Below are 12,782 nucleotides of genomic sequence, written 5' to 3'. Positions count from 1 at the left end.
TCATAATTCTAACAATCTCCACCTTGATTCAAAATTCATAAACCATTGCATACCTCTAATTCTTGAGTGCCTTCAATCATCACATCTCCATGCTTGAGCTTGAACCCTTCAAATCATCAATCTCTTCAATCTTTATCTTGAGTGTAACCTGCTTCTTTCTTCAAAAAAATGTTTCCGTCATCAACTTTCTTGATTTTGCATCAAGAGCTCTACCTTAAATTCAACTCTCCACCATCACCATTGTTGCCTGTGCCACTTTCTACATGTAGCAGCAGCTCCACCTTTAACCAAACTTACCAAGATCATCCCCATGCTTTGATATCAGTTTGTTGTGCACCGCGAAAGCGTGTAAACTATAAAGAAATAAAGTAAACACAAAAAACAATAATATTTACGTGGTTCACCCTCTCAACATAGGGCTATATCTATGGGCATGTCACCTTCCACTATCATCAATAATAAATCATCATTACAAGCTCAAAACTATACTACCCATAAACCCAGTTATACCCAAGAGAACCCATATTATATCAATCCGCTTATAGTAAATATATTAGTTAGTCTCTCTTAGTTTCCTCCAGTGTTATCAAGGCGAAAGGCGACACTAAGGCGATAGAGTATTCCATGGCCTTAGGCGAGAGGCGAGAGGTGAGGCGAGGGCCTTTTTGAAGCAAGGCGCCATAACCTTAATTGTTTAAATTATATATATATATATATATATATATATATATATATATATATATATATATATATATATATACTTTTAAATAGTTGATAAGTAAAAAAAATATTAAAAAGAAAAAAAATATGATTTACACTATGTTTATATCTAAAATAAGAGAAATTGAAAATAGTGCATACCTGTATTTCCAACGTAAGTATAAGATACAAATGAAAGTATGAGACTGTAAAATTAAAATATATAGCATAAGTTAAAGCACACATAATAATAAGAGATGTTAAAAAAAGAAATAGTTCATACCTGAATTTTCAGCAGATGTATATGATAAAAGTGACGCTATAAAATTATACATAATAAATAAAAAATTAGAAATAAGTCACATAATAGAAAATATAAATTATAGAAGTTCAGACTTTAATACATAAAAATAAGTTGTAAGTCATAATAAACAAAATGCAATAAGTACATAAAAAACTTATAACTAAAACTACTCATCATCAAGATTTCCAAAATCATCTTCATTTTCAACAACGGCCATCACAAATTCTTCCTCCTCTTCATCATCATCAACTTGCGAAGAGGATGCACCTCTCATTGCACGAGGCCTTCGAAATGATGGAGTTTCAACTGGGGGTGTTGATCTTGCAGCCGATCTCGATTCATAACGAGATTCAGAAACTCCAGCTGCTCTACCAACATCACCCCAGGTCAATACGTCATTCATGAAAACAAGAGAATCATCATCATCATCATCCCCATCACCTTTTTCTAATTCACCAAGCAACCATTCATTACTCTCATCAATATTTGCCAAATCAATAGGTGTTGTGATATCCCCAAAAGTGTGTCGGCGTAGCAACGCTCTATTGTACTTCACATATACCAAATTGTCCAAGCGTTCTTGAAATAGCCGATTTCTTTTCTTACTATGAAGCTGTCATTTATTTTACAGTAACAAATAAGTTAAACTTCAAACTCAAAAGGCTCAAGATAAAATTACAAATTAAGATATATATATATATATATATATATATATATATATATATATATATATATATATATATATATATATTACTTACATGCTCAAATACACTCCAATTTCTTTCACAACCACTTGCACTACATGTGAGACTCAGAACCTTTATAGCAAACTTTTGTAGGTTTGGAGTTGAAGAACCATATGTTTTCCACCAAGCAGCTATTAAAATATAGAACCAATGATTGTTAAATTCATGATATAAATTAATAAATGAGCAAAATGAAAAATTAATAAGAATTAAATTAATAACCTAGAGATTTGGTTGTTCTTCCTCTAATAGCTGAAGGAAAACCAAAGGTCCTCACTGCCTTGTATTTCTCAATTTCATCAAGAATCATATCAACTTTTGCTGAATTTTTTTCCATTTTATGAATACATGAAAGCAATCCTGTATTGACCTCTTCATCAGATTCAATTCTCATCTTATTTGGATAAAAAAATTCAGGATTCAAAAAGTATCCAGCAGCATGCAAAGGACGATGCAATTGAAGTGACCATCTCGCATCAATAATCTCAAAATTGCTCTTGTATTTCTCTTCATTGCCATTGAGTGAGTTGGCAATGGCTTCTTTAGCCCTATCCATGGCTTCATAAATATATCCCATAGCTGGCTTTTTTTCATTATCAACAAGTCGAAGCACACGAACAAGAAGACCGGAAACCTTAAGAGCATAAACAACATGATTCCAGAAGGCAGGACTCAAAACCGTCCTTTCACACTTTTTGCATTTCACCTCTTTAGCCCATTTACTAGTTGTCCAACTTTCCGAAGTAAACATTTTTCTAATGTTGGCTTTCTGAAGATGAATCCTTCCCAGTGTAATAAAAGCAGTAGCAAATCTAGTTTGCCCTAGCCTTAGCAATTCTACTCCATTAGTAAACTTCCGCAACATATTTAGAACTCCTGAAGAGCCATATGTGAAACCAGTAAGCTCAACAACTTTGCGGAATGTTTCTTTGAAAACACGGATCTTAAAGATATCCTCCAACATCAAATCTATACAATGAGCTGCACATGGAGTCCAAAGATAGATGAGAAAAATTTGCTTCCAATATTCTCCCTGTCATAAACAAGTAGAAAAATTCATTCCATTAATAATAAAAATAAAATGATATTTTTTTTAGTAATATAAAAAATTAAATAAAAATTTTACCTGCTGCAACATTATTTGATGCATTATCTGTAACAACTTGAACTACTTTTTCAGGACCAATTTCCATCAATTCTTTCTCAATCAAACTAGCCAACAATGCCGTTGTCTTTGATTCATCACTTGCATCAACTGATTTAATAAATACACTTCCCTTTGGACTATTAGCCAAGAAATTAATCAAGGTTCTCCCTTTTCTATCCGTCCATCCATCACACATCAATGTACATCCATAATTTTCCCATTCTTCTTTATGAGACTCGAGAAGATCATTTATGATTTGCACTTCTTTGTTAAGTAACCGAACTCTAACCTCATGAAAACTTGGAGGTTTCATTTCTTTTCCATAATTTCCAATTGCTCGAATCATTTCCCCAAAGCTATCATAATTCACAACATTAAAAGTTATTCCCACATCATACATCCATCGTGCTATGGCAACACAAGCACGCTCCCTTAACTCCTTTTTAGCTGGACTATTTTCATCAATGGTAGTTTGCCTCATATTTTTTCCCAAAACAAAGGTCTAGGGAAAATAATACCAATAGGCCCTCTACTACTTTGTGGTGGTAAAACTTTTGGTTTTTTAAAAGCACTAGTACCTGTAACTTCCAGTACTTGCCTTCTTTCACTGCCAATTTCTTGCATCAACTCTTCCTCTTCCTCATTTTCATCTAATCCCAGTACTTCAACATCATCAAATTCAGGTGGTCTTTCCATATTCATAATTGATTTTTGCTCTCTTTTTTTAGCAATGAATTCTTGCATTTGATTCCTTACATCTTCTGGACATTTTGGACACCGAATTACATTTTCGTAACCTCCAGCAAGATGTTGCTTGATTCTATTAATTCCTCCTTTATAAACTTTCATACAGTACATGCATTGAAGATCATTGGTATTGTTTTCACTAACTTGAATTACATGTGCCCATCCTGGGTCCGTTCTTCTACTACTAGCAGAAGATCTAGATGTATTATTCTTATCACCCATTTATAATCTAACAAAAAAATTAACAAGAATAAAAAATAAATTAATTAACAACAAATTATCAATATCCAATATAAATTAAATAAGTAATTAACAAGAATAATAAGTAAAAAGTAAAACAGTAAACTAATTAACAACAAATTAACAATGCCCATATAAATTAAACAATTAATTAATAAGAACAAAAAGTAAAATCATAAATTAACAATGCCTATATAAATTAAACAATTAATTAATAAGAACAAAAAGTAAAATCATCAAATTAATAATAAATTAATAATACCATATAAAATAAACAACTAATGTCTAATTAACTAACAAGACAAAAGTAAAACTAATTAATCTAACAACTAATTAACAATAATAAGAAGTAAAAAGTAAACTAATTAACAACAAAGTAATAATGTCCATATAAATTACACAATTACTTACTAAGAACAAAAAGAAAAATAATCAAATTAACAATAAATTAATAATACCCATATAAAATAAACATTTAATATCTAATTAACAAGAAAAAAGTAAAATTAATCAAATTAAAACTAATTAACAATAATAACAAGTAAAAGGTAAACTAATTAATAATAAATTAACAATACCCATATAAATTAAACAATTAATTAACAATAATAAGAAGATAAAAAATTAAATTAACAATAAATTAATAATACCTATATAAAATAAATAATTAATTAATAAATAATGTCTAATTAACAAGGTAAAAAGTAAAACTAATCAAATTAACAAGAATAACAAATAAAAATTAAACTATATACCAACAAATCAATAATACCCATATTAATTAATCAACTAATTAAACAAGAATACAAATTAAAATAATCAATTTACCAATACCCATAAAATTTAAATAATTAATTAACAAAAATAAAATAATTAAATTAACAAATAAATAAATAATTAATAATAACTAATTAATTAAAAGGAGGAGAAGGAAAAAATAATAATAAAAAGGGACTGCTGAAAGAAGGAGAGGAGAGAAAAAAAAAGAAAAAAAAGAAAAAATAAAAAACAGAGCAGCAGGAAAGGGACAGGAAAGGGACGTGAGATCAACAGAGGAGAGCAGCAGTAGAGAAAAGTGGAGAGGGAGAGAAAAAAAAAAAAGAAAAAGGGACGTGAGAGAGATCGAAGCAGCGGCAAGCAGCGCAGGAAAGAAAAAAAAAAAAAAGATCTGAGAGAGAGATCGAACAGAGGTGGAGACTGGAGAGGGAGAAAAAAAAAAAAGAAAGGGACGTAAGAGAGAGAGAGATCGAAGCGGGAGAAGAAGAAAGAAGAAGAAGAAGAAGAGAGAGAGAGAGAGAGCGTACCTGTTGTCGTCGTGAAGTCGAGGTTGAGCAGTTGAGGAGAAAAGCGTTCGTGAGATTGAGGAGAAAAGTGTCTCTGCGCTGCATCAGGTAAGCAGATAGGTTTATTGACTTTCTAATTTTTTTTAAAAAAAAAAAAAAAAAAAACACTTACCGTTGCTGTGAAGAGGCGTCGCCTCTCGCCTGCGTCATCTCTCGCCTCTCCGGCCGGAGGCGTCGCCTCCTGCAAGTCGAGCCAGGCGTTCCAGTCGAGGCGACAGAGCCTTGCCTCGCCTGGGAGTCTCGCCTGGGCGCCTCGCTCGCCTTTGATAACACTGGTTTCCTCTAGACATAACCCAATATATTTACTATTACAACACTCTACTACAAAGGGTGTCTTCAGCTATAAAGGTAAGAGCCATCTCACCAATGCATAAGAATCCCTTCCTCTTGAATTCTATGTTCTTTCTCTAACTTAGGCCGAAGCCTCCCTCCACCACAATGGGCAGGTATACCTCATCAATGGGCAGAGCCAAATTCTCAGCAATTGGCAAAACCCCTCTCTATAATGGGTAACAGCCTCATTCCCTGAGCTGAAAGCAAAATAACCTTTTTCACCATTCTTTTATTTAGAGTATTAATTCTCTTAATCCTAATCTGATTAGAAATCCCATAATAATACTACAATAAGAGTTTTAGTTTATATAGGAAATATTCCTCTATCTTATTGAGAAATATTTCTCCCACTCAAATTCAAAAAAGATCTCTCCAAATCTCACTAGGATTTTGAATCATAATTCTAGCAAATACTATTAGCCTTAGATTGCCTTGGTGATAGTGAAAGCTACAATCAAGGCCATCAGTTGCACACTTCAATTTGCATTTAGCAAAAACTTGTTTGCTCCAAAGCATTCTAGTGTCAGTAACTGAAGGAGCAGAAGCATGGTGATTGGTTCATAGGAGCATTGAATTTCAAAAATTTTCTTTTAGGGTTACATACATCATGCCACATCTCTTATGTGCCTAATTAATTTCAATGCTCAATTGCATATTAAAACACTTTTAATATGTATTAGGATCTATGTTTGCTATTCAAGATTGTGAATTAACAAATTAATTCATTTAAACCCTAGTTTAAAAAGAAGTTTGAGCATTAACCTCTTTGATGCACTATGGATGCAATTGGCACCTTTAGGAAGCAGTTAGGACCCCAAGTGTTGTCCCTCTAGCTTGTCCACACCAAGATCTCCAATGGGCAGCCCCCAAATTAGCTTTTCAAGCCTTGCCAACCAATTATAATTTGGGTTTTTGCCTTTAGAGAGGTTGTATGTGTGTATAGGACACTATAAACAATTTCTAGCAATTTTAATTCAAAGGAAATGGAGTGATTCTCTTTGAATTGATGAGAAAGCAAGAAGAGAAGAGGGAGAGAAAAGTGTGCCGCCACCTTTGAGGAAGAGAGAATGTTATCTTTTAATTCTTCTTTCTTTCCCTTTTATAATTACGTCAAATAATCACTTAAACCCTTTGCTACATGTCACCACCACATTGCATCTTATTTTTCAATTGACTTAATCACAGTAAGCCAATTGTCAAAGCTAGACTTATTCTTGACTTTGATCATCTTACATGATAGAAGACAAATGACAAGCTTATATAGTGCCACGTGTCACCATCTCATGGTGCCACAAGTCACCATGTGAAATAATCAAATTACCCTTATGTTGTAATTTTGAGTTCTCAACCCAAAATCATTATTTCTTCTCTTTTAATCAATTTATATCAAATATAAATTAATTAATCTCTATTAATTAATTTCTCACAATTAAATTCATATTTAAACACTTTAAATATAAATTTAACTTATACTATACATCCAATAACCTAGATTTGATTTCAAGTCATGCTAGGGACTTTGTAATCTCATTGCAAACCAAACCTATTTAATTAATTAATTAAACTCTATAATTAATCAATTAAATCACATTTTACTTGGTGATTATCTTGTGTATGTGTATGACTCACTAGGCTCATCAGTAATTGGCAATGAGATATGATATTAACTCTTAACATCATCAGAAATATTTCTTACCATAAATGATTTCTCTAAATCTTTTTAAACATCTCATAGACCATGGTTGACACCTAGCATAGCGTGCCATGGCCACCCAATCATTAACAAGGAATACCTTTAATGAACCTATAATCATATGTTACCATGCACTAGAATCTCTCTGTTACAAAATCCTAATTCGAGCTGGAGTCCTGGTTAATGTCAAACCCCATTTGCTATAAACATTATGTTCTCTTTTAATTCCAGTTCTTGATTTTGATTAATTAGATTTTCTTATCAGAAACTCTTTTCTGACTAAATCTGTCTATCCTGGCCAGGAACTTGAAATATCAAGAACAATTAAATGAACATAGGATTTTATTCCTATTTACTTAGGGAACAGATTCCATCTTGATCAACAACTATCTCCATATATAACTAGTAGGAGCCAACACATGCCCATATAGGTATACACAGTACAAGTATGAAAGCAGTATCAAACTCAAACAACCTATATACAAGATAATTGTGTTATCTCAGGTTTAAAGATTATATCCACTAATATGACATATGACAATGCATTGACAAGAGTAAACTCCATGTGCTTGTCATATGTGTTACTAATTCGGCCTACTTATCATGTATAAGTGCCTATCATATTTGTTATGTGGCATGAGACTCGCCACTCTATCTTATTTATATCTCATATAAATACTTTGGGAACAAACATGATTACAATCTTTCTGGATAAGTCATGTCCTGTGTGAAGTATCCTCGATTGTAAACCAATTTATGATACTTTGTGCTAGAAATATTGTCACTCATATTCTTAACAACTTAAGAATAGAATTTCTAACAAAATATCAATGGACCTTTTCTATTACACATAAATGCATTATGTAAACGGAAAAGTGAAATTATCTTTTATTAATAAAATATGTACTAGATACATACTAAATGATATGCTCTAGGGCATACTACTAATAGTAACCCCACTCGATGACACCACTAATTAAAGAAATAGTTAAATGGGTATCTTGTTATTGCCAAATGAGGCTTGCAAGTCATGAGTGGGAAAAAAAAAAAATTTGTGAGACCACACAAGTCTAAATCTCCAAAATTATTTGCAAGTCCCCAGAACAGAAAATATATTCAGACATCAGCAACTACTTGGAAAGTAGAAAAGGTAGATTTTGATAAAAAAAAGTCTCATGTAAAACTTAATCATAGAACCAGATTTTCAAGCCAACAAACATTAGCAACTGGGAACTTGGAAATTGCTCCAAAATATGAAACAATTTTTAGAAATGCTTATGCTTTAGCAGCAGGCCAGCAGCATATTAAACCCATGGAATCAATAGACAAACCTTTTAGGAAACAAAAAATAAAAATCAAAAGCAAAGATTAATAGTTTGATTAACTAGGACAGTTAGTGGTGAATTCAAGCCTTTCCATTAAAAACTAATGGAAATGAAGGAAGGTGCAGCAAAAACAGCCTAAGAAAACATTTTCCTGCTTATAATTTGTAAAACACCCAAACCTACATATCTCTAGAAGCAAAATCTCTGACTTCATTTAATTACACTACATTTAATGTTCCTGCATGTATGACATTCCATAAATGGGATAAGATAAAGTCAAATTCATCCTTGATCAAGCTGCACGATGAACATGGTAAAATAAGTATCTTAAGCAGAAAAACTGATACCTAAGAAGAACAGCTATTTGGTAAGGGTGTGTGGGGATTCTTAAAACAAGCACCTCTAAATTAGATTTAATTACCGCAACCTAGTCAATAAAATTTATAATTCATAAAAATACCATTTGCTTAAAACAATATAAGGGTATAAATAAAGGAAATGGGCCAAGACAATGAAACAAGCATTGAAAAATTAAAGAATTACATTACAGGATCCAGGCGTACCAAGTAGACAAGCTATTCAATCAGACATAGGCTCTACTAGTCCAATTTCTTCCTCTTCACCCAGAAAAATATTATGTGGCATAACCGTGGAACAAAAGCTAATAACCTTGTGAAATTTATTAAAAGGTGAGGGCAACGGGGGCACTTTCCTCCAGCTACAATTACCAGACTCGCTAATTATCTCACAAATGCAAGCAGGGTACATCTTGTGATACTCTTCATTATACACATAAATAAGATTCCCCATCCCAACGCATTTCAAGCTGGCAAACTTATCTTCCTCCTTGCTATCAACCAACCCATAGAGCAAATCCTGAGGCATAATAGCAATTTCACTGAACTCCATGCTTTTCTCATCAATCCTCCACAAATTGAAAGATGGCCTTCTCGTGGCCCATTACACATACCAGCCAAAACAAGCATTTCTTGACAAGCAATCAGGAATGCAAAAAGCAAACCAGGTGGCCTTAATGTCTGTACTTGGCTCCAAACATGCTTACCCAAATCGAAAAAAGAAACAAAGAAAGTGCATATCTCAAACACAAAGAATCTACCTTTGAACATGGCAGAGGATAAAGTCTGAGATGAATTACCAGGGCGAAAATTGGCGGGTAAAGGGGAGCAGAGATCCCAAGAATCGCAACAAGGGTCATAAATGTCAACAGCCAATCTGTCCTCGATATCAACCAAATTACCAATGAATCGAACACCACCAACAACTATAAATTGAAGCATAGAAATGTGAGATTGAGAAGTTTTTGGGTCAAATAAAACGCCAATAAGCGGATTGATCCTGGAAAAGCGAAGCGGAGAGGACAGTGGAAAAGGAGAAAGAAGGAGCAGTAGAAAAGAGGAATCCATTGGAGCCAACGAAGTCATGGGAAGGGAAGGGAAAAGAAGGGAGACGAAACCAGGAGTTGGAGGAAGGGTCAAAAGCGAAGTACTGGTTGTTCTTGGAGGAGGTGTTGTGGAGACCGTGGAGGAAGAACCAAGGCAGGTGGTGGTGGGGGAGGGAATGGAAAGTAGGGTGGAGATGAGGGAATGCCAGAGCTTGCCAAAGGAGAAGGCGCGGAGGAGGGAGGGGATAGGGACGTGGGAGAGAATTAGTAATGTGAGGTTGCAGCTTATGGAGCTAAACGGTTCGGACATTGTACTGATTTGAAGTTACCTAGAAGCACAGAGAGAGACACACACAGTGAGAAGAAATGGACGCTGGAGAGGTTGTTGGAAACGTATCTGCAAAAGCTGATGAATCGAAGAAAATAGGGCAAATGTCGATCATAACTGGTCCTCCCATCCATCAGGGAATTTACTTGCTTTTAGTTTGATGGACTCCAATGAACCTTTGGGCACATTTCTATACTCCTTAGTCATTACTGTTTTATTTGACTATCCTAACCTTATGATATCATTGGCAGGGATGGCAACTAGGAACCTACCTATTAAAACTATCTTATCCAAATTTAAATTTAATTAATATTATTAAAATCTTAACTCATTTTAAAGTTATTTAAAATTTATTCTTAATTACTTAAATTTAATTATTATTACACAAAAAAAACTTGAACTTATTTAATTTTATATATTTTAATTAATATTTTATATAAAAAATTATTTTAATTAATAATTTATATTTTAAAAATTTAATAATTTTATAAAATAGTTAAATTCTATTTTATATAAAATAAAAAATATAAAAATTTATAAATATTATTATAAAAATATATATTTTATATTTAATTAAGTATTTATGTAAACAAGTTTGGGTAACAGATACCCAACATATAAAACTTGAACCCTACGGGTATTATTTTTTAAATTCAAACCCGTCTCGAACCTAATTATATAATACCCAAATTCATTCTATTTGGGTTCGGTTGAATCAAGTACCTGTAAAAACCTGATCCCTAATTATTCAACGTGTTATATATATATATATATATATATTAGAAATCAAGGACATAAATATTAATAATATGAAAAATTAACTTGATCTCTATAATTATCCAAATAACATTAACAAGAGATTAAAAGTTATAAGATAATAATTATTCTTGTTAATATCATGTCAAACACCCATTATCATTATTAAGAAAAAATTATTATTTATTATTATATTTTAACAAAACTAATCATTTGGTTTCTATATTTTAAAAAATATATTATTTAATGTATAATATATGCATGCGAAATGGATAATGTGCAAAGTGAGACCTTAATAGTAATTAGGATGACTATAAAATCTTCCAAATAAATGATTAAGTTGGAAATGCTATAATTAAAGTAATTATAACATGGACCCTCCATTGGGGCAATTATTTTAAAAAATTTTAAATAATTGCATAAGATGCAATTAATTTAAGAGATATTCTTAAGAATAATTGTTAAGCATGAGATGTTGTAAATATGTAAATGGTTTGGTGGCTAATATTGGATGTACCTGAGGACATTAAAATTATTTGCATAATTACTGGCTCAATGGGATCAACTTAACTAATGCAAGATAAGTCAATAATGGATGTACCTGAGATTTTGAGCATTAGGGGCTAGATAAAAGATTGAACCTCACACTCATGTGATGGGCAAGGAGTTGCTCACTTATAGTTTATTGTAATTCCAATAATGGATGTACCTGAGGATGATCAATAGAATTATAAGAATTCAATCACCCACTAGAAATCCATTCAACCAAGATTTCCGTTTTCTACTTTGGAAGTGTAGGATTCGCTAAGTTAGTGGGAGGACTAATTTGATTAAAAGACCATAATCATTTTGGTAAATTACATGATACATTTACTAATTAATCTGGTTATTTTCTGCAGTTAATTTTCTGATAATAATGAGCACAGAACAACCACCACCATCTAATATCCTTGCAAGCATACTTGATCGCAATAGGTTGACAGGACCTAATCTGTCTGATTGGCTAAGAAATTTAAAACTTGTCCTGAACCTTGAATATATAGGATATGTTCTAGATTCAAATGTTCCTGGTCCTTTACCTCCAGAGGCCACTCAAGAGGAACATGAAACTTTGGATAAGTGGAAGGAGCATGATATGAGAGCTAAGTGTTACATGCTTACTTCCATGAGTAATGAGTTACATAAGCAGTATGAGAACATGCAGAGTGCGAGTGAGATCCTCCTTCACCTACAAGAGTTGTATGGTGAGCATAGCAGGAATGCTAGGTATGAGATATCTAGACAGCTGTTCCGCATGAGGATGTCTAAGGGACAGAATGTTGGGGATCATGTCCACAAGATGATTCGGCTGATAGAGTAGCTGGAACATCTTGACTTCAACATGAATTTCCAACTACAGATGGATTTGATCCTTCAGTCCCTTTCTGAGTCTTTTGGGAATTTTGTGACAAATTTTCATATGACTAAACAGGAATGCACTTTAGCTGGTTTACTCAACATGCTGGTTATTGCCCAAAAGAATATGCCTGGCAATAAAGGAAAAGAAGTAGCTTTGATTGCATCTTCTTCTACTGGAAAGTCCAACAAGAAGAAGGGCAATAAGAAAAAGGAACCTCAAATTCCTGGTCCTTCTAAGAAAATAGCTAAACAGAAAGGGAAGACTAAAACTGATGGAGGCAAAGAAAAGTGTTTCCACTGCCAGAAGGATGGGCACCGGAA

The 12,782-nt window shown here is 32.9% G+C and overlaps 2 protein-coding genes and 1 pseudogene across 2 annotated transcripts; all 3 read right to left on the bottom strand.

Moving 5' to 3' along the window:
- Positions 1-1,169: 1,169 nt before the first annotated feature.
- On the bottom strand, positions 1,170-2,614 carry LOC110640107 (uncharacterized). Its single transcript, XM_058128522.1, has 3 exons — positions 1,972-2,614; positions 1,762-1,880; positions 1,170-1,616 (listed from the first exon to the last, which is right to left on the bottom strand). Exons 1-3 carry the CDS (start codon positions 2,612-2,614, stop codon positions 1,170-1,172), a joined length of 1,209 nt encoding a protein of 402 aa, XP_057984505.1.
- Positions 2,615-2,693: 79 nt separating this feature from the next.
- On the bottom strand, positions 2,694-3,865 carry LOC131169313 (uncharacterized). The gene is made up of 3 exons (XM_058128521.1): positions 3,491-3,865; positions 2,876-3,398; positions 2,694-2,782 (listed from the first exon to the last, which is right to left on the bottom strand). Exons 1-3 carry the CDS (start codon positions 3,863-3,865, stop codon positions 2,694-2,696), a joined length of 987 nt encoding a protein of 328 aa, XP_057984504.1.
- Positions 3,866-9,005: 5,140 nt separating this feature from the next.
- Positions 9,006-10,494, bottom strand: LOC110667431 (F-box/kelch-repeat protein At3g24760-like; annotated as a pseudogene).
- Between the last annotated feature and the right edge of the window lie 2,288 nt (positions 10,495-12,782).

Source organism: Hevea brasiliensis, chromosome 10 (assembly GCF_030052815.1).
Source record: "Hevea brasiliensis isolate MT/VB/25A 57/8 chromosome 10, ASM3005281v1, whole genome shotgun sequence".
NCBI lineage: Eukaryota > Viridiplantae > Streptophyta > Magnoliopsida > Malpighiales > Euphorbiaceae > Hevea > Hevea brasiliensis.
The sequence above is the reverse complement of the archived record's forward strand: the minus strand, read 5'-3'. Positions and strand labels throughout refer to the sequence as shown.

What these genes read in the sequence shown, in the direction of transcription:
- LOC110640107 (XM_058128522.1), bottom strand. Translation starts at nt 2,614, where the DNA reads ATGTTGCGGAAGTTTACTAATGGAGTAGAATTGCTAAGGCTAGGGCAA. An exon ending in AAGAACAACCAAATCTCTAG is followed by an intron (nt 1,881 to 1,971) that starts GTTATTAATTTA and finishes ATATTTTAATAG; the next exon opens with CTGCTTGGTGGAAAACATAT. An exon ending in ATTGGAGTGTATTTGAGCAT is followed by an intron (nt 1,617 to 1,761) that starts GTAAGTAATATA and finishes AATAAATGACAG; the next exon opens with CTTCATAGTAAGAAAAGAAA.
- LOC131169313 (XM_058128521.1), bottom strand. Translation starts at nt 3,865, where the DNA reads ATGGGTGATAAGAATAATACATCTAGATCTTCTGCTAGTAGTAGAAGA. An exon ending in TTGGCAGTGAAAGAAGGCAA is followed by an intron (nt 3,399 to 3,490) that starts GTACTGGAAGTT and finishes TATTTTCCCTAG; the next exon opens with ACCTTTGTTTTGGGAAAAAA. An exon ending in ATCAAATAATGTTGCAGCAG is followed by an intron (nt 2,783 to 2,875) that starts GTAAAATTTTTA and finishes TGTTTATGACAG; the next exon opens with GGAGAATATTGGAAGCAAAT.